Source organism: Hetaerina americana, unplaced genomic scaffold, assembly GCF_022747635.1.
Source record: "Hetaerina americana unplaced genomic scaffold, ioHetAmer1.1.p SCAF_3, whole genome shotgun sequence".
NCBI lineage: Eukaryota > Metazoa > Arthropoda > Insecta > Odonata > Calopterygidae > Hetaerina > Hetaerina americana.
Genome location: NW_027286874.1, coordinates 60,735,623 through 60,760,845, shown reverse-complemented (window position 1 = coordinate 60,760,845; position 25,223 = coordinate 60,735,623). Strand labels below are relative to the sequence as shown.

Here is a 25,223-nt window from a genome sequence, read left to right as displayed (position 1 = left end):
GGCGCAGCACAGTAGAGAATCAAGCGGCTCAACACCGACTTAAGCAAGTTATTCGTGAAATAAGATGCTTTTCAAGGCAACGCTATCAGTCTTGCGATCTCATTCCTATCCTCTAATACGCTATCAGCCTTGCGATACTTAAACCCATCAAGGGAACTCGGTCACCCCCGCATTTCTAACTTCCAAAATGGAGTCTTTAATCACTATTCTCACTAAGGCAAGCAGAATTTGTAATTTGAAGTAAACTGGGATAAAACTACAAATGACTTATACATTGTATTTGAGATATTTTTGTTTCGCTTTAAAGTGAATAACATTATGGCCATAGATGTATGGTAAATGAGCACATTGCATCATTCCTCTTGCAGATTTTATCATCGATTTTTCTTGGAATCATAATAATTGCAGTAAAGATTCTAGAATTGATTACTACATGGTAAAAACAATAATATTTAAATATTTACATGTATTCTCTTACCTTTACAATGCACTCCTTATTCTGAAATTCCCGCTGAGCTTAGATGATCCATGGTAAATATAAAATGGCCTAGTGAACCGATATCTGGCTTCAATAGTATTATCATTCAAGTATTTACTCAAGGACTCTAGTGTAAGTTTTAAAACCATCTTTCTTTCACTAGAGGAGAACGTCGAGGAAAAAGGCAATGAATGCTCAACCATTATGAATTAAAGGTTGAGATAGTATCAATACTCATGAAAATAGTGCACATTCATTTTAAAAATGCCACAGATAATTGTTGTGAATTCCACTTGAAGACTTCCAAGTGGATAGATTACTTTCATAATAATCACGCTCTTCCACTATTAATTGTGGAATATTGTAATCATTTTAATACCAATCTATCATTTTAGCCTTCCACAATACCGCATCTGAATATACGCTATTGATTCCAAAGGTAATCCTAAAGGAAGCAAGATGTGTGTACTATAACTCTCCCAATGTATCAATATAGACGAGATGAATTTTATTAAAAATACTACACAAATTCAGGGATACGATAAAAGTGGTGTCTGAAATTTAATTCTGATATTTTTCTTTCTTTCTTCATTAAGTACCCAAAGAATTGAACTTCGCTGTATTGGCTGTTAAAGTTAAAGAGTCTATATAAACAGTGATTTTCTGTAATTCTTAGCAGTACATTTTTGAGGGCGGCTAGTAGAATGAATATGCCATCATCATTCAAAACCTACCTTTTAGTATAAGAACCATAGCGCATTCCTCTCCCTTTGGGTATAACTTTGATTATTAGCTAAATAATATAAAATATTATAAATACAGCTATAGCATTAAGTTAAACATCAGAATTTACCTGGTCCTTATAATTTTTTTCATTTCCTGAAAGAATTTTGATTTGTATATAATTTGAGTCTTTTGATTTTTGTGTCTGAATTCAAATGGAAAGCATTAGAATTACTACTGATTAGGCTTATTTGGTTCGTAAATAGTAAATAGGATTATTTCTAAATGTCATAATGAGTTCTGTTGCGCTCATATAGGCGAAGGGGGAAAAATCACGCAAGGAAATGTTTAGGCACTATCTCGTTCTACCTTTAATCACTTGAAATTCACGCTCCCCTCTCGCACACAGAATTATTATTTGGGATTTTGCGCGTTTGTTGTTCCCTTTGATCGATAAATGCGCTCCTGACTATCACCGAAATAGAATATTCTGCCTCTCGCACAAATCTCAACAAATTCAATACATTAGGAGAAAAACGAGACTCACATTACACTCTCACCCCCCTCTACCATCCCCCTTGGCTATAACGCACTGTTTAATCACACTCTCTGCCCGTGAATCCCTTGAATATACATTCATTCAGCATGAAAAAGAATGCATTATATTTGTTCTCTTTTTTTGCTCTATCGGCGTGCGGGGAATCCGGGAATTTGAAGTGAGCTGAGCGCAAACCCGGCCCATGCAAATTTGGCTAAGCGATGAGAACTGTGGGAAACCGCCACTTTGCCGAGGTCTGGAGAGGAGGAAAGAGACCAGGGTTTTTCTGAGGGGTAGGGAGAGGGCTCTGGGTGGCATTGTGGAGCACTGGGGGACGGTAATGTAGGAATATTTATCAACTAGGGTAGCTCTGAGAGAGGGAGATCGAAGGGAGAATGGGGAAATATCATTGATTAAGGCTGGGAAGACAGGAAGAGAGGTGAAGACGGGGAGTACAGACTCTGGAAACCACGGATGGCATAAAGAGGACGAATTAAAGTTGACCAGAAATGAAAAGTAAAGGTAAATGAACACTGATGCAGAGCGTAGCGTTGCATGATTCAAAAACTTGATGCGAATTCTTAAATGTTCATAACATGAGCCTAAATAAAGCTTATAGTTAATCACTCGATGGATAATGGTTATTTTGTCGATAGTTGAGAAAGGAGTCTCAATATAACCCGATTCCTGAAGCTACTACGGACAATTTGAGCTGGCTATCAAAATCCAAACTGTGCCGCAGAGGCAAATCGTTTTATGGGTAGTGATAATATTATATCTCAAAAAAATTATATTTGGCGGTGTCCCTGATCCTTGAGGGGAGAGAATGTGCTTTGAGCATTGAGAGGGACGAATAAAATACGCTGGACAGAGGGTTTAAAAAATTATGAGTTGGACGTGATTGGGAAAAGAAGAAGTTACTGGAAGAAAATTGAAGCGGCAGAAAAAGTGATCAGAGCGATAATTTAAATTATTATAGGCTGCCAACGATGGTGCAGAGTAGATTTCAGAATTCGTTCAGCAGTTCCATCGGGTCACAACTTACCTATAATGAAACCATTTCTTGATTTTCCAGTTCACTGAAATCAGTACCTTTGAAGCCAGTTTACTAGATATACATGTATGCGCTGCTTTGATAGCCGTATACTGCCTCACTTTGATTGGTATTTACTGACTTCCTGTATTGCTACATGGTAAAATCGTGCATGGCACATTGATTGTAAAACACAGCATTCTTTACTGGCCCTATTACCCCCGAGAGTATTTGAAGTCTCCAGCTATTGCCCTACAATTACTTAGAAAATCTCACATAGCATTGTATACATTGCATTCCATTTTGTTATTACTTCAGTAATGCAGTATTTGAATATGTATGTAAAATAAAATAAGTAATATCATTTCTGATTCTGCATTATTACTTATCTCTCCTAAACTAAGTTTTGCACCTTCGCTAGCCTTAATGCGTGTACATGTATTATATTTTTAAAGTTTGAAATGAGTAGCATATAAATTAATAATATCATTTCTCATACTCAAAGTAATTTCGTCGGAGGATGGTTGTTTCTATATACCTGCATAATTATCCTCGATAATTTTTCTAAAATTCGTAAAATTATGCCTTATCAAATTTCAATATTTTACAACATACATTTGTTCCAATATGTGGGCAATATAAGCTAAATATTTCTTAGACAAATACTATTCAACTCCCATCGGAAAAATTACTTTTTTATCTCCCCTTTATACCTTTCCTATCAGGGTGAATACTTTTAAGAAAATATGTGAACAATTTATTTAATAATTTGATTGATTTGTTGTGTAACATTGTATGTAACAGCTTAATTTTTTATTTTTTTCTTGTTGATTGGGAAACTGATGTTAATGAGATGGGAATTTTCTTTTTTTTGTGTTAGGGATTTGTGTTGGGAAGTTTCCTTTAAGTGTATTTTTTTACTGATTGATTTGATTTATCAACTCTTGTGATATTTATTCATGTAATGATATGTCCTGTTATGTTTTTCCAAGGCAAGTTTGATTATAATACTTGGGACTTGTGTGCCAACTGACATTGTCTATCTGCACACGTAAATTTAAATAATAATATCCAAAGGACAGGAATTTAAATCAACTGAAGCAGTTCTTCAGTTTGTGTATCCTTCCATCAGTAGCCTCCAGTGGCTTTCCCTTGAGCTTAATTCTCTTTGCTCAGTTATCCGAAGGAGTTCTTGTCTCTTGGATGTGGTCGCTTTGATCTTGCTTCGGTCTAACAATTCGTATTAAATTATCCTTCGCAGTTGCCTTTGCAGAACTTAATATTAATTAACCTTTAATTCAAATGATGTCGCCTTGGGTTGCCTGAAAAATGAATTACTGGATTCATTAAGTTGGTGCATACGTATTCTTTTAGTTGGACCGCAGATATTAGGAACCCGATTTGTCAACATTCTATTAACTGCCGAAACCCTCTGTTGAAAGCTTAGCGTGCAAAATGCGCATTTCTTCCGGACCCCTTTGTCATAGTCTTTTGGTTGTGATACAGAATATGATAAATGTAACGCAGTGGAATTATGGTCACTCTCTGTTAACATACGTTGTGTAATACGTATTCAGACGTAGGCAATAAAATTTGGAGCATGTATATTAGAGGACCTGGAAGTTCGAGACCGCCTACGCAGTTCCATCATATTTGAATTAATTAATCGATACAAGTTTTCAAAAATATATTTTTCAATCTTATTTCTCTAATTTTGAAATGTATATCCTTCAATACTAAATCATCTTTAATTTGAATAATGATTTTTTATTAATATTGTTCAAGATATTAAATACAGGAATAAATTAACATTTTACATGGCTTGAACTCTGAGAATGCATGTTTATGCCAGCGTGATTTCAGTAGACAGATATTACCTATTTAAATCCGGTCCATAGCGCTGGCGCAAGTTGATTTCTTAATTACAGTGGCCAAGTAACAATCTCTCAAATGAAGCGAAGGCAACGACAACAGTTTTTAATTTTGGGGCGACTATGCTTCGCTGGTGAGTTTAATTATGGGTACTGGAAGAGGAGGGAAAAATGGGTTGGAAGGACTACGGAGGTACTTACTGTCACTGGGCTGGTTTAATTGTAAAAAAGGGTCCCACGGCATGTTATACATGGCCAGGAGATGGGGTGCGAGATTGAGGGAAAGTGAGGGAGGGAGGAAGCGATAGAGATGGAGAAAGAAGGGGAGAGAGAGAGAGAAGATTCGGCCGGCGAAGAGCGCATTTCCGTGAGATTGCACGGATAATTCGCGAGCTTGGTGTGTGTGGAGGGAAGGGAGTAGGAGGAGAACATGGGAGGGAAGGGAAGGAGAGCGTGAGTCGAAGGGCGAGAGTGAAGTGCGAGAGTGGTGAGAGATGAGGGTATACTACAGTGTGGAGAGATGAGCGCTCGACGCTACGTAATTGGGGACGAGGTCCCGTCGCGACCCGAATTCACTCAATGAGGCCGAATAGATTTGATTGAGAGGCATCGGAGGACGGGTGGCTGGGGCAAGGGAGGGTGGTGTTTTATGGACCAATTCCACGGGGAATGGACTCGCGTCCAGAGAAAGGAGGCGCTTTAGAATTAGGCATGGGTGATGTGGGGCTGCGACGGAGCCGTGCAGTGAAAAGGATTTGATGAGCAAGCAAAGTACCGGGACGGAAGATGGAGGAGGCTGTGGAGGAGCCAGTGATGGGAGAAGAGGATTAAACGGAATTCTCACGGCAAATCGAGTGGATTGAAAATTGCACAAATAAATTAGTGCGCTTTAAATTTTCCTTATATTATGTAGGTGTTCGCAGTACAACGCTATTGACAGATCACCGCTGAATTTCTGAATTTAGTAGTTTTAGTCAAGTCAATCAATAGTTTAGACTTGATACAATCTACTTCTAACATAATCTGGCATATTTATTCGATGCGGAATAATTTTGGAACCATATTTTAAACCCAGTCTTCCTGATGCCATCCTTGCACGTAATAGTGTTGCAATGCCCATCACCAATAGGAGTACGCTGCGCATTGCTTTTTAAATATAGGTTTAGTTTATAGCCAATAAAAGATAATTGCTCGGGTGCGTTGAAATTCTGTGTTTATTTTCAGCTCCAACGAATTTTATCCTCTTCGAAAAAAAAATAAGGATAAGAATGAAATATGGAGCTAAGTCTAGACCCTAATTCCCTATGCAACATCTTAGTTCAATTATTCTTTGTCCTTGAGTGCCGAGTTGTGGAATATAAAAATTTCATAAATGAAAACTAACCACCAGTTTTTTAGGGTGTATATTTACTATTAGTAATAACATCATTTATGAAAAAATAAGGCAAAAAGGGAATGAAATATTTAGGTATTTGAGGATATGAGTTAAAAATAATATTAAAACTACTTCTGCTGAGAAAAGATATAAAAATTTTAAATTGTAATCTTGGGCAGAGAGAGTAAAGGTATTTTCGCAAAAGGATTGCTGATCAAATATCTTATTTTGATATATGCCCCATGATATAATTGCCGGTTCAGATATAATGGGTGGTTTGTGTGGGAATTTAAAAAACTACGCCCCCTCTTACAATTTATTTAGGTAGAAATAATAGTTGAACAAGGCGATCATCAAAGATAACGGTGTTACACTGAGAATTTAATTCATGAGCTATTAATGCAAACTTGTAATCCTACATATACGTTTATCAGAGTTTTAATTCAATGAAATATCTTACTGAAGGCTAATTTCGGGATTTATCATGGACCAGGGATTGCAATCTCGGGATCCGGCAACAATATTCGGGGATTTTTCCAGATTTAAAGGTTTTTTTTTATCGCGACCAAAACAGCTACATTAGAAAGCAGCCATGTAACAAATTGCCATTTAATGTGTGAAATATCACTAGCGGAAACTCTCGAGAAAGACGATATTTATTAATTCTTTAAACAAAACGTTCTATGTTTATGAGCACAAACGCAAAGGAAGTGGGCATGTGTTTTCACTGCATTAAAAGATTATATCGTGATTCCTATTTTTTCTGAAGTCAAATGAGTTGATAATTTTTTTATAATTTAAAGGTAACATAGAATCAGTGAAGGCAGTGTTGTAACGGTTACGCAGTTCAGGAAAACAATGTAAAAAATTTTGATTGAATGTGATTAGTCATAAACGTACAGTAAAGGACAAAGTCATACCACCATGTAACTTCAAGCTAAGTGAGCCTAACACGATTCTATGGCTACCATTTTTTTCCTGTGTCGTTTTCCAATATTCTACTAACTTGGAATCATGTTTTCGATCCCATTTTGACCCACACCTTATCTTGATTGCCTTTATATACCATACCATGCATCATAGTAGACAACATTTCAAGCACCACTTCGGAGAAATATCTTATCCTGGTGCCATTTTCATTTTAAAACAAGTCCCAAGATTCAAGGATGGGGATTTATGTTCCAGGGATTTCCAGTGTTTATTACTTATCGAGATTGAGGAATTGTGGGATATTACGGAATTCACACGAATTCCAGATAGCAAGTTCAGGCTCCGATTAATCTTCATATGAAATACACGTTACATATTTTTTCTTTATACCTTTTTCAGTTAACTGTGAAATCCCAAAACACTGAACAAAAAAAACTATTTCACTGTTTTACATTTTCCTTTAATAATCCGTACACTGCGGAGAGATGTAATTTCAGCCGATATTGAGTTCGTCCAATCTCTGACCCCTTAATCTAGCTCCAGGTATATTTTTGAACCCCAGTTTATATCAATGTATCACGAATCGCTCAAAATTACCCGTGTAAATTACATATTCCAAATCTGAAAGGGACTTTTGTGGTAAGTTGTCACCCACGGATCTTATGACCAAATCAATTTCATCTGCCCCAGGCATCGTAATTCACTTATTATGATCTCTGTATGACGTATTTTTCCAAATATATTCGACATCGGAGCAATCGTTGCTGCTCTAGCAGACTGTAAAGAGAGTTAGAAATAACATTTGCAGATAATAGGTTTCATTACTCGGAGTTTGTAAGTCTGATACTTGATGAAATCTTTTTATCGGTGCTCGTAAAAATAGCGCAATAACTGCTTGAGATATCGAAGCACCCATGAAAAAACGTCCTTTCTCCTCGAGATAATAAGATACGCCTGGGTGTGCCGGAAACTTACCCTCAAGGTAGAACGAAGTTAATTATTTTCGGGAATGAAAACGTCCTTAACAAAGATTTTGAACGACTTCTTGTTTACCAAGAAAATAAAGCGGCAATATTGAAATCATAAAGTAGCGCAGAAAATGAGAAAAATATTGAAAGTGAATACAAAAGAAAGTACCTTCTTTTCGTATTTTTTATTAATATTGTGTTAGTTTTACTCAGTGATGTTGATTTCCAATTTATAGTGCTATATTGTACAAGAAAAGAATAATAAATGGCGATGAAATGAGAGGAGGCCAAATGAAATTTCGTCTCAGTGAACGATGAAGTTGGAAGACAGCAGTGAAGCGTGATGGAGAATGCGGCGTGGAAGATACTACGAAAGAGCACTAAGGTCAGGGCCTCAGAGAGAGGTCAGGGGGCGCTCAGAGGTTCAGGATGAGAAGTAACGATAACCCAGCCAGCGTAACTTGGTACGAATTAAAGTCAGTGTTGTCGTGGTCAGCATTCCATATGTATGCACTTCTTTGGTATATATTATATCTGAAACATAAGTACTTCATCACGGCTGATCATTTTACCGTGACAAAATCCGCACAGGGGAGCTTGATTTGTTTTTTAGGTTATCATTATTGAAGAATAGTTATTTCAATAGACGGGAGCCATAAAGGTAGAACAAAGAAATGATGATAGATAGATAAACGTCTTTAATCGAGTGATATTGAAACCAAAAGGCCCCTTCTTTCATTTATCTCGTCAACCCTAATGATGGTTTTTATGTATTGCTGATGACTAAGTAGCTAGAGAATATACCTAGCATCGAAACAGTGGATTTATTGATTTATTTTGGTACCACAATAAAAATCAATGTATTAATTGCATTCAATGTTGGGTCTAGTACATCTGATTAATCCATATTCTGCCGTTATTAAAGTATTATTATTTAATGTTAATCATTTAATCATATCAATTATTAGTTTTACTGAAATTTAAATTTGAAAATGATTTCGCTTACATCCTTCGTCAAATTCACTTTGTTACTAGTTTTATAAGTTTGAATGTGATTAAGATGAATGTATTTTGCGCTGGTTGAGGGTATTTTAAGATATGGTATAATAACATGGGGATCCTCTAGTTCTACAAAAATTAATATTCTAAAAAATAAATGCAAAGCATTCTAGATAAAATGCCTGAGGCTATATCAAAAAGTACAAATATTCTATATGAGAGAGACATCTTTCAGCAATTGGGAATCCTACCTTTTACAGGCTGTATATATGTCATTATAATATGAAACTGTGGTATAGTGATAACTTCGAATATTATATGTGTGATGAACTTTGCCTCAACTTCGAATGGTGACAGATATAAAACCCTGGGTGGATCCCCTTGGTGCCTATATCAACTTAAAATCAGTTTTCAATTTTAAAGGAGAAGGAACTCAAATTCAACTCAGTCAAATTGGAATAGGCTGGTAACGGATGGTTACCCCACATTTTTGGAAGCATGTGTCGCCAATGAGGGATTTATTGTCTATTTAAAGGAAATATTAGTCAGTCACTTAATCAGTAGTAGTCAGTTCCCATTTTATAAGGCTCAACCTACCCGATCACCTGTCAGGGGAGACATGAGACTATAGACTTCGTAAGATCATTTTTGAAGTTTAGACCTATTTATACTTTCATACGGTTTGCCCTATCTCTCAATTCTTATCTTCATTTTTCGTACTAGTTACCCGCGTAACTTCAGTAATTGATGTGATCTTAGCATCTCTGAAATTTTCTAAATAATTACTATTAAGTTAAGTTCAGAAGAAAACATTTTCCCCGCAAAACTCACTGCTTTTACTGGAGAAAAAGTGATTATTAATTTATTTTAGAATGTCATTGTGTGATTCCTTCGTAGAAAATACCAATATAACAAGAAAAATTTTAGTTAGTGATCCAATAATCGACAAAAAAGACTAATTCCCTTGAGAACGATTTGTTGATCTCTTTGGAACGTTTCAATGATTTTCGGCTCACTTTCATAGTTATTTAAAAATCCGGGTAGGAAAATCAAAGTATTTTTCGTGTTTACACAAAGGTTATGCTATGCATAGTAAGAGTGTTTTCAGGTTTTTAGGGTGAAATCTGCCATCGCAATGTCTACTTCACGCATGAAACCTTTTGCAAATCGGTGAAGCTTTTACTTCAATCTTTATTTGAACAGTCGACCTCCTAGATAACCGGAGAGAACGTAACCTGCCGACCTGTTACGTAATTATGGCGAAACCTATTGGTATAAAATTTCTCGGTCGATCATATAGTCTATATTTCCTGTTCCACCTTTTTTTTAGCATTTGAGGATTATCTGTGCATAGTCAAATCATTCATAGATGCCAATGATATAAAATAATCCACAAATGCCATTGGCCTGAAATCAGTAGTAGTCCAGCGAGAAAAGTGTTTTTTCGCAACGTGGAAAAATGATGGCACCCCTTACTTGATGTGACAGGAGGGAATGAGGCACATTGATTGTTGCGGGGTGAGCGGTCGAATGTGACAAGATGTCGGTGAGGGAGGGAGTGGAAATCAAAAGGCAACGAGGAGAGGTGCGAACGGAGAAAGTTTATCACTGGCAACGACGGAGTATTAGTATTTTATTTAGCTCCACTGTGGACGGAGAGGGGTGAGAGATTTGCGGCAGTTGGTTTGAGGTGGATGATATTTATGTGGGGTAGAACGTCCCACTGATGTGGTGTGAGGGGCAGACGGACAGGTGCAATATTATTAGGTCTCGAGCCGTTGTGTATACACCGGCGAGAGTCCTCTGGCGAGGAAGGGAGTGGTAGATGGCAGTTGGACGGGCTTAGGAGTGTGCGATGTTCGATTTTGAATATGGCCATGCAATGTGAGCCTTAGTTTGCAAACATTTTAGATGAATTGGTATCACGCATCGCATTTACCGTAGGTCTTACATATCAGTTCAAAAATATCAATCCCAACAATACCACAGGACATTTTTCATGAAAATGTTAAATAACATTTAGGATTTCATTGGTTATTCAAAATTTCTACGAAGTAAAGCCAGAAGCAATAGAGTTTGCATTATTTTAGATTTAGGACAGCTCTACGGAAAAAGTTTCTGAAGTCCCCTCTCAGCTCCACATGAACACTAATGATGTAGTTTTGTAGAGATTTCATCATCGTATATCCTTTAAATCCTAGCGTCTTATGCTAAATGCTAATTCCAATATTCACAGAATACCTATTTATCAGCTGTCTGAGATATTTTTTATTCTGCTAACCTTTGTATTCCTTCATAGATCCATATTCTATTGTATCTTTGGTGCAATTTATAATTGGCCTTTCTTTACGAGTACATTACTTCGCTTCCATTTTGATTTTCGAGGTATTATTGTGCTTCACTTTGTGCCAGTTGGACCCTCTTTTCTGGTTTACTTTCGCAAACATAGTTGAATTTCGATAACACTCTTAAGTGTTTATTTCTCACTACTTCAAGAAAATTGGAACTCTGTTGGTGTTTTTTAGATTTGAAACACTAGATGTATTCATTGTTTCGAAACCGAGGACTTAAATGTTCCCCAAACCGAAAAAGAATCTCTTTTTCCCCAGTGGCTGAAAACCACGTCTGGCTGAGGATGACGTCCCTTTTGATCATGGCCATTTCAAAACACTTGAGGAGCGAACACCAATGATCACCATATTTGAAGATTATTATTCGATAAGATCTGTTTGAATTTGCTTCAGAGAATAATCTATTTCTATTTATTTATATTTCCTGGTCATCGGGCTTATTTTGCTCCACTTAAAGTGACTGAAACCATTACGAGCATCACTGCGTCAATAATTACTTATTCATTAAATTAATATGGCTAATACTTTTAGATATGCATAATGTATTTGGCTTTTATTTTTGACTGGAAAACTTTCCGTTTAACGTTACCAGATTCGTAAATTTAAGTTATTGCCTGTGTCTACCTATCCGTCTCATGATTAATTGTATTGATCTGATGGCAGCACTTTTTCTTTGGCCCCAAATTTCTATTGCTCGGAGAACGTCTTAGAACTTCCCTAAGCTCTTGGCCATGTCAAAGTTTAACATTAGTTCATTTTCATCGGAGGAAAACTTTGTCACTGACTTACATTTTTGTGCGTCAACATCGTTCTCTGCATCCATTGAGCCTGGAGGTATTGTATGCACACGTTGAACATTGGATTGAAATCAGTTTTTGTATCTCATCATCGCACTTACCTCAGTGCTGCGATGTAGTTTTTCCATCGAATGCCGTAGTCGTAGAGACCAGCCAAGGGTTCGGGGAAGGGGGGTGGTCAACTATCCCCCCCCATTCCCGTGGCCTTAAGGAGGCGAAGCTCGGAGTTGTGACTCGCGTCGGTTGGGACAGGGGAGGTGGGTGGAGGGAGGCGTGAGAAGGGGTCCTGACGTCCGAGGTTGTCTGACACACGGAGGGAAAGAGGGTCGTCCGCCGTCGCGCTCACCATGGAAGGGAGATGGAGTTTCCTCGGCTTGGGAGAAGGGTTTACCGGGGATAGAAATGGAGTTGGAGTGGGAGTGGTCCGTGGAAGGGAAAATCTTGACCAAGAATGGGGATCCATGATGCGGAACCACCAGGACTATGTTATAAGGTACACTAGCAAGTTGACAATGTATGGGTCAAGGGGGCGTGCGGTAAGGTCAGAGGGCTGACGCGTACGTTATGGGATTAGGAGTAGGCGAGGGAGGAAACCCTGCGGAAGGGTGCGGAGCTTGGAGAGGATTTCCATTCTGAGGTATGGTGCAGTGGGGTTGTGTCCCCACTCCCTGGATGTCTAGTCATAAAACGGTGGAAGGAGATATCCGTTAAATTGAAGCCTTCGGTGCAGGAGGGGTTGCGGGCAAGGGTCTGGATGTGGGCGGTGAAGAGACTTTGATATCGGATGGGTTTACCTCTGGTTTCCCCTCGTGGATTACGGAGGTCGCTGTCCCAGAAGGAGACACTACCCCAAACTGCTGTTAGGTCCCTAACTTTATGCTGTTCTCCCCCTCGGCCAGGTTACCTTGTGGACAACTATTCCCGTTTCTGTAATGTGCGGCAGAGAGCGCCAGCTTGCTGCTATAAAGGCTAAATGACGACCTCTGAGCTCGAAAATATCTCCGAGAAGTGTGACCATAATAAGCATGGCCATAAGTAAGACAATAAGTATGATCATTACTTCGTAATTCATCCGATATTGACCTCAGATTTTATATTGCATCAAGAATGGAATTTTTTCTCCTAGCTTGATTTGTAAAACATCGATATTACAAAATAATTGTAATCAAACGTTCACGCGACACTGGGCGATAAGGATTAAACTTAAAATGGTGCGTGGTGATAATTTTTTGGAATAGGAGTAATTCCCTCCCTAATGCTTACTACATCAGGCATGCCAAAAGAGAAAGTGTAGACTGGATTATAAACATAGGCGTTACCGTCATTCATTACCTCTCTGGGATGAAACATACATATATACGGAGAATATGTGGACCAGATGATAAAAAAATAGAATTTAATTGAAAAGTATGGGGGAAATGTGACGGAAGGGTTAAGTGCAATGTTATCTTTAGCTAGTCATGCCTCATTTAGAATATACTACCAGTGCGTGTATATGGGCTCCCAAAGAAGCTGGATCAATTGCCGAATTAGATCGCGTGCGGCGTTGAGGAGCTAGATTTTTAAAATGTCATTATGATGAACTGAGTAGCGTATTATAATTATTAGTGGAGCAAGTTTGAAAATAATTCAGTTTGCGAAGATAAATTGCAAATTAAATCTCTTGCATGAATTTGACAGAGGTCTCTTTAGGGATAATTTCGAAAATATATCATTAGCCCCATTTTGCTACGGTAGGAGAGATCTTGTAAATAAAATTAGAAAGATTAAATGGAGAACAGATATATTCAAGATATTATTTTTCCTACGAGCGATAAGGGATCAGAATAACGTTATCCGACCGCGTTGAGGGAAACGTATTTCATCTGAAAAGGAGCCTTGTGTGTAATCACCCCCTGCCTTAAACCCTAGTAGTGGTTTTCATGATACCATGTATGTACGTATATAGTATATTTAAAATTGCTCCATCGTGCCCAGATAAAATGTATTTTTCCTTGTGAAGATTGAAAGTGTATTTTTTTCAGGGAACAAATGTGATCCGTAAGAAAAAATATTTTAAACAGCATTGGAGAGTGACTAGGCATCACCATTGAAAAAGTGTGGGATAAGTTTGCTACAGTTTGACTATCCATCAGATGGAAATTACGCTAAACTTCAACGAAAAACACCGTAACTGGGCTGTCAGCTAGACGACGCCATGAAAATCAGTCATGCGGTCAAGGTAGTTTATAGGCAAGTATGTCGGTGGTTTAGGTTCCTGGTTAAGGCTCAATAATTAGTCATCCAGCGCTTAATCATCCCCAAGAATTCCTCAATGCCCGAGCACATGACCTCACCCTGACTGACTGCATCTGTTTTATCTTATCCTCGTTTTTCTTATCCATTAGCCATATCAGTTCCTTCTCTTTCATGCCAGTACTTCCGTAATCTTTTCACCCTGCCATGTTGATAACGGAAGATTCATCTTTTGTCAACATCCCAAGTGAACTGTATGGAGAAGGGGTTAAAATGGGCCTTATATGAGAATGACTCAAATGCTTACCGATCTGAAGAGTTTTTCAAGGCGGTGGAGATAGTTTGGTGGAGAGTACTGGTCGAAGTTAGTGTTTAGTACTATCAAAAGAGCACATCATGATGTTTGGTACATCGGAGTACGGTTTGTTCCTAAATGTATGGATTTTAAATCTACAATTTCTTTTACAATTATCCAAATTACGGGGAAATATCTCCCACTGATTCTTCCCGCGAAGAAGTAAAAAATATGACCGTGGCTTTCAATGGCGTGGGGTTTTAATTTTCGTGTTTCTCAGTTATATATATATAAGTATATATATATATATTATACAAAGATACATATATATATACACAAAGATATATATGTTTATATACAAATATATATATATATCTTTTATATTTATATATATATATATATATATATATATATATATATATATATATATCTTATATATATATATATATACATATATATGTATATATATATATTTGTATTAAACGACGGCCGAGCCGTCGAAACGTCAAATAACATATTGTGAGTGTCCTTTCTTGGTGTATCTATGGTCTAAAAATCTACATCTGTGTTTTTATATATTTGTGCGTGTATATATATGTATATATATATATATATATACACATATATATATATATATATATATATATGTATATATAGGTTGTTCATCAACTTAACAGCATTAGGCGTTACTGAATGGAATTGATGGATATTAATAATGAAAAAATAACTTTTAATGTTCCATACGTGACACGTGTTTAACTACACTGTATCACGAATGCACATGAATATGTATGCTACAGTGTAGTGAAATTAGTCATGTACAAATGAAAGTTTGAAAATAAAAAGCTTTTTTTAATATTGGATCTGTTTCTCTTGCGTCAGTTTTCTCAAATTTAACTCTTTCGTGAATGTACTTTGTTTATTATGTTCCTCTCATTGATTCAACCCCTCTCTCAAAATCGTATGAGAACTATATGCGTCGATCATTATCTGGTTAATGTGTATTCATTTAGAAATTTAAAAGTAAGTATAGGCTGATGATCAATATGAGTTTCATTCATTTACTGATGAAGAAATAGTCATTTTAGATATTACCTTGCCCAAACATTTTTTCTGAAAGACATTTAATGATTGAATATTGATACTGTGTTTAAAGTTAAATGTGCAAGATTAATGAATATTTAAAGATAAAAATACGTAATTGAGGCACTGCAGGTTATCATGGGATAGCAATAAAAAATGATGCTTACGAGCACATGTGTATTGTATACTTGCAACATGATTCTAAGAAAAACCAAATATATTCTTACAAGTGCTATACTCATTGTTCATTAATGGAACAAAAATGCAAAACAACCGCGAAAATGCTAATTTGTTCAAATGCTAAAGACGAATTCGTGCTATAATATGCTTCATGCTTTCTGCTTGAATGTTACATTCTTAATAATATCATGGGGGTGTTTCGATTTCAAAATTTGCACGCGCGTTAGAAAGACCCACGCCCCTTTGAGCGGCGAACGTAAGCCGATCTTTAAATTCATTAAATGTGTTTTAGGTAATGTCTATATTGAAAGAAAATTTTGAGTTATAGCTTTCTTAACTGTAAGAAATAATAAATGCCATATACGTACGAGTACGTTTATTATATAACTTTTATACTTATGATTGGATTACAAGAATTATTTGTATGCATGATATTTTAATGATAGCATGGTAACATGATAACAGTAATAACATCTAAATGTTTCCTAATTCCACAATTGGAGAAGGGCTAAGGTTTCTCTTTTCAAGAATTCCATTTTGTTTAATTTTGTAGACAACGCTAAACATAAGAACGTCCTTCTGATGATCTCGATGTTCAAGTTCAAGCAGCACAGTGAGAAATGCAAACATTTTGTTAGGTTACTAATGAGGTTACAAAGAAAAATCTTGTTTTCCACGAATCAAGCGAAAATTCCATTAAATAACTCCCACTTCATCGAGCGGAAGACGAGGGATTTAACTGTGCTTTTAATTGGAATTGGCTGTCGCTTCAGGAGGAATCAACATATTGTGTTCGTTACCGCTTTGAATCTTCGGAATTAAATGCTTTATTAGACATCAAGTGATTTAATTACAGAATATCACTCAAGCAGGAGTGTGGTTTGTTGTGTCGCGTTGCGTGTCTTCATTCTATGTAATACTGATTAATTCTCTCCTCATTCTCCCTCCCCATAGAGGATTTGCCGCATGAGAGGGTGGTCTCCCGGCACTGCAAAACACCAGGAGACGAGGGAACTCCTCCTGAAGGTTTGGGACGGCCTTAGGCACAGAGCTGATGCCAACAGGGATGGACAGGTAAGAATCCTCAACCATCAAAGGGAAGAAAACACTCTGTAAGTTTTCGCGAAGCATTTTATTTCATTTGGTGAAATTATCGCTATATCTTTTGAAGGAGAAATTCCATTGATTTCAATCCAAGCTGTGGATGGGTTCTGACAGCTGCAGAGGAATGTTTCCACTTGTCATGCCATTTTCTATCACTTTTATCCCTTCCATACTTTCACGTTACTCGCTGATGATCACTGTATTTCCCTCTTCATTCCATCTTCTACTGTCCAATTGTGTTTCTCGCATCTTTAGTGAATTTGAGTGTTTATTTATTTTGCTGCTTTTAGTCTTTGGGCATTCAAAGCACGGATTAAAAAGTATTTTTCATGGTTTGGTAATCCATTCAGCCCTTTCTATTGGTGAATAAGCTAAATAATCCAAATTAATTGGTTTATAATTTTTCATGAATGCATGCAAATTTTCTCCATTCTAGCACCACATATCTGTGCCAGACACATTTCATGGCTTAGTTACCCTTATTTTGCCAAGGATTTCTGTGAAAAATGTTACTATGAAATAAAAGTTAGCAGTTATTTAGTTTTTTGCTATTTTTACCTTTAATTAGGCTATTTCTTGAGGTAATCTGATCCTTGCAAATTTGCCATTTCAAATAAATACAATACCGTCAAATTATGCACCCCTTTTTAAAGTCTGTTTGTTTTTTCAATATCTTTGCCATAGTTTATAGTTATATCAACTCGCGAATACCAAAAAAAGGAATGTTGTTAGTATTATTTGAGTAAGATATATTTCCCTCGTCAATTTACCAATATATTGCATTTTTTTATAAATCAGAGCCGTCTTCATGGATTGCCTTACACCGATATTTCATCTCTAAAGCTTTCGTCGTATGCAACTTTTTTCTCTTCTCTCTACTGGACTTCTCTTGCCAGAAATAATATCGGATTGTTTATTGTGACATATACCCTCAAAAAAAAAGTCGAGACACTCGAGTTTTTGGAGTTACATCTTCGAAATGAATAAACTAAAATAATAAAATAAAATTCCTCTCAGAAGATTGTTTCTATTTGTGATTAAAATCTATCTCGTGTCAGATAGAGTAATTTAGATATTTTTATGATCGAAGTGCCTGTTTTTGCAACTTAAAATCCAACCCAAATATGATCGAGTACTATTCTGTTACAAGCCATCAAATTTACTTGTGATTTCAAAGTAAGAACCAAAGCTTTTATGGTAAAGGCTGAGCACAAAACGATTTCCGCTAATCACAAACAGATGTACAAATCGTGCTAAATATGATGAAATAAAAACAGTACAACTGCACCATCTCGAACCAAGCGTATTTATTATCAGATTGTAACTTGGAGCTTGAAATTTGGAAGTTAAACGATTTTCCTACCCCGTCTATCTGTTAATCTTTAAACGACTGGAAATACATTTTCATGTCACTTCCCTTATAAAAGGACAATTACGTCTTTTTACAAACTATAATTACACATTTCATTCTTGTTTAAAAAAGTAAAATTTTACGTTTCTGTCCCTTTTCAAATCCAGGTATAATTTAGTTTCGTTTGTAAACATTTTGGCTACTGACCATATGTTCTCATCAAACCCGAGTGATTTCAATGCGTAAATCTAAGTACTCTTATTAAGATCTTACAAGAATCAGATGAGCTATGCCCTCACCTTCCAACAGACGGAATGAAGACTGTAATCAGTGGTCCCTTTCTGTCCCAAACGAAAATATATAGGAGTATATATGTAGGAGGCTAGCCAATAGGGTCCCGTTCTACGACGTCACTAGTTAATTTATGAAACTTTCTAAATTTGCCATTAATTTTTTGTCCAGGGAATTGCATATGTGATAATTGCTGGAACATAAGCGTTGGAAGTCTTGGTATGAGTACATTATACGGGCTTGTTCATTGAAATATAGTTTTGAGAAACGGGCTGCAGGTTACGGACCATTTTCATACGAGTATTATTCGGAATTAAAACATATATCAATCAATTTAAGAGTTCAGCGAAAGTTACCGCATTAATTTTGTTTTATTACCTTATCAATGTTGCTAGGCATATTTTCAATGGATTATTTTACATGATTCTTGACATAGCATCATCTTCTGTGGTTTGCTTCGATGGTTTTTTGGTGTTTTATCCATTTTAATAATTAGATTTTGATGATGATGAAGGGCATGGTGAATTTAAGATAGAATGAAGTGTGACTGCAAAAGTATAACTATAAAATAATTATTTGTTTGTTTACCGTTTAAGGCTAGGTTTGTGATAGACAAAGGTAGGACACGACTGCATTTCATAGCATCGCTTAACAGAACACAACCTGAAATTCGGCATTACAATAGGCTCTTTTGCAGTTTCATTTATTTTCTTCCTCCCTTCATTTCGTCAAACATGCCTATTATTCCCTTCCTCTAGCTCGCTTGCCTAAAATCCTCCTTTACTACAGCCTTTATAATTCGTCACCTATCAGAATACCCTTTTCCTGCCATCCTTGGACATCTTCCACCAATCCGCTCTTTTCCCCTAATATGACTAGTACGGTTACGTTTGCTCTCTTAATTACAAAATTAGTATTCAATTAATAGCACATGTTTTACCGAAACTCCATGCGTTATATGTAATTGCTTAATTAACGAATAACAAATACGTGCATTCACAGCCATTGGCCAGATGGAGGAAAGTCCATCTAGAAAGGATTATAATCCTGCGACCCGTAGATTTTCAGGCTTGATCCAAATCATGCTCGACGAGGCGACAGATGCAATCCAGCAGTATCCAACTTGACTCAAAATATTGTCCGTTCCCCATCTTTCCATCTGAGGGTTATCTTCCTCTCCTGTCGTGAGATGTGACTATTTTAACCTTGCTTCCATTTTTTTAAACCATTTCCAGGTGAGCCACGAGGAGTGGTGCTCCATGTGGGACGAGTACGCCAAGGACACAGACCGAGCACTCGAGTGGCAGCACTCGTACATGAACTTCATGTTCGACCTCGAGGACACGTCCGGTGAGCCACGACGACTGCTAAATAAAACAGGAGCACTCCATAATGCATTCCTTACGTCCATTCCTCCTTTCGCACGGGCTTCCACCATGAAAACGAGGGGAGGGTGCAGGGTGCCTTTTCGTCCCATATGAACCTCCCCTCCCAATGAATTCCGGACGTGCCCCCAAGTGTATTGACTGAAGAGGAGTCGCAGGCTGAATGTGGGAGCGCACCAAAAAACTTCTCTTTCGAGTCAGGTTATTACCTCGGACTGTCAGAGCATTTCAGGCTCACACGTGAGGGGACAGTCATATGCCAGCGTCACGAGGACGAAAGATCAACATGGTGAAGCTCAGTCGTTGGCTCGGTTAATTACATCAATGTTGAAGGGATATTGGGTATCGGAAAACTAATTCAAAGTCTAGGAATCCATGTGATGGAACCAATCGAAGAAGAATTTCTCTAAAACAGTTACACGTTACGCCCACGTGCTCATCGCGTCTTTCAAGTGTTTTTAATGTATAACTGGAAACCAGGATACCTTATATACAATAGAAATCGAGAGTAAATACGCGCATTGCTTTAAAATTTCTCAAGTCGTGGGGGTAGTCTCGAGGAGGAGATGTATTCTTCCGGATGAATACTGCGGCAATGAACGTCAATTCGCGCTTTACATATCAAATGACTGGTTTCTTCATGGAGTCACCGAATTAATAAATCAATTTTCAATTTTTAAAATCCAACTATGTTTTCTCATCTTATTTCTTCATAAACAGAAGTCAACCCTTCAAAGTGCTTCAATTGAATCCTTATCCACCCTTCGTGATGCCGTTTTTGGGATTGTGGCGCGGAACAATCTTCATTTTTGTGGCATATGTCAGTTGGAACCCTCTCATTTGATACCGGTGTTTGCATAATGTGTATTTACAAGTATATTTATCTTTTACTGTTTTCCATTTAGCTTATCGCATTCACGCCTAAAACTGAGACTTAAGCCTAGATGTACAAATGAACAGTCCATGAAATCAATTTGAAAATGAATGTTAGCTCTTGGTCGTAACTGCCATGAATCGGTAGTAGTAGTCAAGTACTCGTATATCATAGCTCATAGTTGGTAGTCAAGAATTACATCATTTTGATAACTTATGTCATGTTCTAAGTTGGCTCACAACATAGCTCAACGGCCATGACCTGAGCGGAATATCAACCCACCACTTTAGTGTCAGCAATAAAAAAATAAATACTCAGGGATTGCATATTCTAAATTAAAAATTTCGAAATCCATCAGCATACCTAAATAATTGTAATACATACTTAGGGAATGCAGGTATATTTATTCCTTACTTAGAATCGCTTTGAGCCGAGAAATTATTTTATAAGTCAATCCGCTTACAAAAAATGTTACTCGACGATTTCCTCAGCCTAAATTTTATCATAAATATTTTTGTATCGATGAATTGAATTATCCATTTTGAAACATTAACTAATTTCTGGAATAGTATATCACCAAAAGACGCAAAGAATCTTTAAAAAAATTATTCTGTTTTGATTTCATTGCCGAGGAAATACAAAATTGAAATGTATTGTTAGCATCTAAATTTCCAACATCGTTAAAATTTCCAAAATTAAATAGTTAATTGAAATTTATATTTGCAATTGCAAATGGATGCTCTTAGGAATGCAATACTAAAAATATTTCTCCTTATAAAAGTAGATATTTAATTTTACTAATTATTAGTGCTCGAATGGGTTCATAATTTAAAAACGTTTGTAAGCGTTTACGAGGCCAAGAAATAAATGTTTGTATAAATCTTACCTTTGAGTAATTTTGAACTTTTCCATTGCAGGTGACGGCTGCATAGACGAGGAGGAGTTCACCACGGTGTGTTCTAGCTATGGTATTAGTCCGGAGGAATGTTCCACGGCATTCAGAAAATTTTCTGGAGTGAGTGATATTTCGAACCATCCAAATATTTATATGATGATTCCCTGTATTATTTATTATTGAAAACTACCCCACTTCAGTAACATTTTGAAACACTGATGGAATAATTGCTTAATATATTGAGTATGCAAATTGGAAAACTGTATCCGGATATCATTTACTGATTAGATCGAGCCATCAGTAAGGTGTAGTACGCCAGAGTTCATTCAAATCTTTGAAATGAATACCTGAAACAATGATAAAGAATATACTTTCACTTTGTTGCGTGTTGTACGATCTTCAATCCCAAAATCTTTATTTTTTCGCGTGTTGTATTCGTATTTCCCCTGTTTTTCTCTTCCTAAGATATGGAAATAGTAAACACTACCATTGAGGTTTTTAGGATCATACAGTAATATTTTGTTTTTGTGATGCTTTAATTGCGGAATTGCATCCTCAAGTTTTGACTCTCTTACCTGTCATTGAAATCAAGACTTTCTGGCGTTGAGGATGATGGATTTCGTAACTTTTAAAAGTTTTCCACCAAAACAGTACCACTCCAGCCAATACTGGAATATTAAATTAACTCTATATTCGCTCGATAATTAATTCAGGAATTGTTACTACATAATTTACAGAAGTGCGTGGTAGATTTTTGGACAGAGCGTTTTTCTGCATAACCGTAGGGTTCCGAGTTTGAAGTATTTTGGCCAACCCTAATTAGAAGATCAATTTTTGCTTTTTAAATGTTCGTGAGAAACCAAGCGGTTGCACTGAGCAAAAGCCCGATCAGCCATTTCCATAATGTATTTCATGTATTCAGGCTTGGTTGCGGATAAGCTCTTATCTACTCTCACCTATCCTGAACTCATGAAAAAACCACCAAATTATATAACACATGGTGTCGATAGCTAGAGGTAGCGTGTAAGATCTTATTCCGGAATCCCTATCCCTAAATTCTCCTGAGCATAAATGGAAAAGTAGCGTAAATGGCAAATAAATAAATAAACCAGTGATCCCAGCATTTAATTCCAAATCTACTTTCATTTTTTTAATAATTTTAATATTAATTAATTAGAATTCAGTCAGACGACTTTTAGAGCCGAAAAAATAATTAAATAGCTAATAAATTTAGTTTTTGTCAATATTTAAAAAGAAACGGTATTCCATTCAATTCGTTTTCTGATGTCTCTAATATTAATCTCAATCAATCTCTGATAGTAGTCTACTTATTATTGTAATCTACTTATGTTTTAAGTTTTGTTCCTACGCATCATGAAGGAGTTCCAAAAAATTACGTAACCAGCATTGCTTAATCCATTTCATTTTTTAAGAATTATTATTGGCAATTCTGTTTAATTAATTTTGTGGGACCAATAATTCCAATCTATTTGAAAGAGTTGCTCTTTAAAATTGATCTAATATCATCACTGACACGTTTTCATTCACAAAAACATTTTTGCGACATAAAATTCACCCATGAAAGAAAATTAAGTTTTTTTATCTTTCTCTTTCAGGGCAAAAGCAAGGAGGTCTCTCGTGACGCTTTCGAAGAGCTTTGGAAAGATTACTTCGCATCCGAAGATCCAAATGCGCCAGGAAACTTCATATTCGGGAAGACATCGTTCAACTAACCACACAAGACTGTAAAAGTCCGCGTAGAGAGAGAGAGATTAAACCGTATTGAACGGGTCTCTATGTCACTTAACCTCCGGTACTCACGTGATCACCTCGTTTGTACCTCCCCCGTACCTCTCACTTCCTATCCTAAAAAGCTTCCAATCCCATCAACCTAAATCCATTCCAAAACTCCCATGCTGTTTCTCCCCATTAATGATTGCATCCAACGTCCTATTACTTGTTCTAGCACAAGCAATTATACTGCCTTAGTCACCGAATGTGAATATCGTTGTGACGGAGGGTTTAAGGTGTGGAAAATGAAACAAAAACATCAAGGGCTAACTCAACCCTTCTGTAACGGCCTTCGAAGGTTTTAACAGCGTATCGGCTAAGTAGCCTCAGATTTCATTGCTGGTTCCTCGTTCTATACCTTTATAAACATTAGTTTACAAGTTTTCCTAAAGTTTATTGTTTTTTCCGCATTTCATTAGTTTTTATGGATTTCATTAGGAAAATAGTTACCTTTTTGAAAACCCGATAGTTATTCGAATTTTTTCGGGTATATTTTGATTTGGTATATGTGTATAAAATCTTTCCTTGCATTTGAGGCCGAAGTTAAAGCTGGATAGAGTAGTTGGACATGTAAAGAATTTTAATATTTGTTGGTTAAATAATGGAATGATGATAATTATCAGTATAAAATATTCGTTGCATATTTATCTGTTAATTTTAACTGTTAACTCTCGTGCGTGAAGAGACGTATGAGTAAAATTTAAAAAATATGTTATCTGTCATTTTGAAAATTCTTTTTGGCTGAGTGCAATAACTTCCCCAATAAAGGCGAAGAATATATGCAATGAAATCGTATAAGGGGTTGAACATTCATTTATATAAGATGTAATTAATTAAACCTTGATACTCCTTAAATATGAGTCGAATCAATATAATGATTATTTTAAAAACTATTGAACCATGGTTTAATGTTATAAATATAGGTACTAGGCAATTATTCCTTATCGTAGATAAGTGTTAAAGCGACACTTAGTGGAATATGAGTATTGTAGCGTTTTCAATTTCTAACGGATAATTAAGCCTTGGGGTTGATGACCTGTTGCTAAACTGTTGAAAAATAGGGAGGCTTAAGCTATGAACCTTAGAGCTAGCATTATGCATTCCATTTAGACATCCATCCGGCTCCTATTTCATCTGAAGCGAGTCCAAATTCCCTAAGATTAATGAGAGTTTCATAAAATATGAAGGCAAGAATGAATCTATATATAACTACCACTTAATTTAGGCAAAATCATTAAAAATTTTCTTGTAATATGTATTCTAATGTTTGTGCATGCTATCATCTTCTAAACTATAATTATTGTTTGCTGTTTATTAATATTTATAATTATTAATATATGTTCATCAAAATTTGACATATCAAATTTAAAGTCTCAGACTCGCCATTTAATTAGCCCTGTAAGCCATTGGAATTATCTGTAGATATTTGGCTGCTTATATTCTGAAATAATTGCCAGTAATTCATTTGTGCATGAACCTGGCCTTCCTAAAATATGAAGTACTACGTATACTCCCCTGTAAACGGCAGTTTCAAAAGGATGTAGGTCTGTTTTTTTCAGCTTTTCTTTATGATGTGTTACTTGTTGTGTGTGGTGTTAAGTTTGAGAACAATAAAGAAACCATACCTACTTTGGCGTGTTGTTATTTCATTAATCTATTTTTTACCACCAATAGGC

The 25,223-nt window shown here is 36.4% G+C and overlaps 1 protein-coding gene across 1 annotated transcript in view; it reads left to right on the top strand.

Moving 5' to 3' along the window:
* Scp2 (Sarcoplasmic calcium-binding protein 2) overlaps positions 1-25,178 on the top strand; it is a 311,620-nt gene extending 286,442 nt beyond the window's left edge. Inside the window, exons 4-7 of the mRNA XM_071588131.1 lie at positions 16,811-16,930; positions 19,838-19,952; positions 21,779-21,876; positions 23,373-25,178. Of these exons, the coding sequence (XP_071444232.1) occupies positions 16,811-16,930; positions 19,838-19,952; positions 21,779-21,876; positions 23,373-23,489 (450 nt within the window). The 3' untranslated portion in view covers positions 23,490-25,178. The remainder of the gene's footprint in view (positions 1-16,810; positions 16,931-19,837; positions 19,953-21,778; positions 21,877-23,372) is intronic.
* Positions 25,179-25,223: the final 45 nt, after the last annotated feature.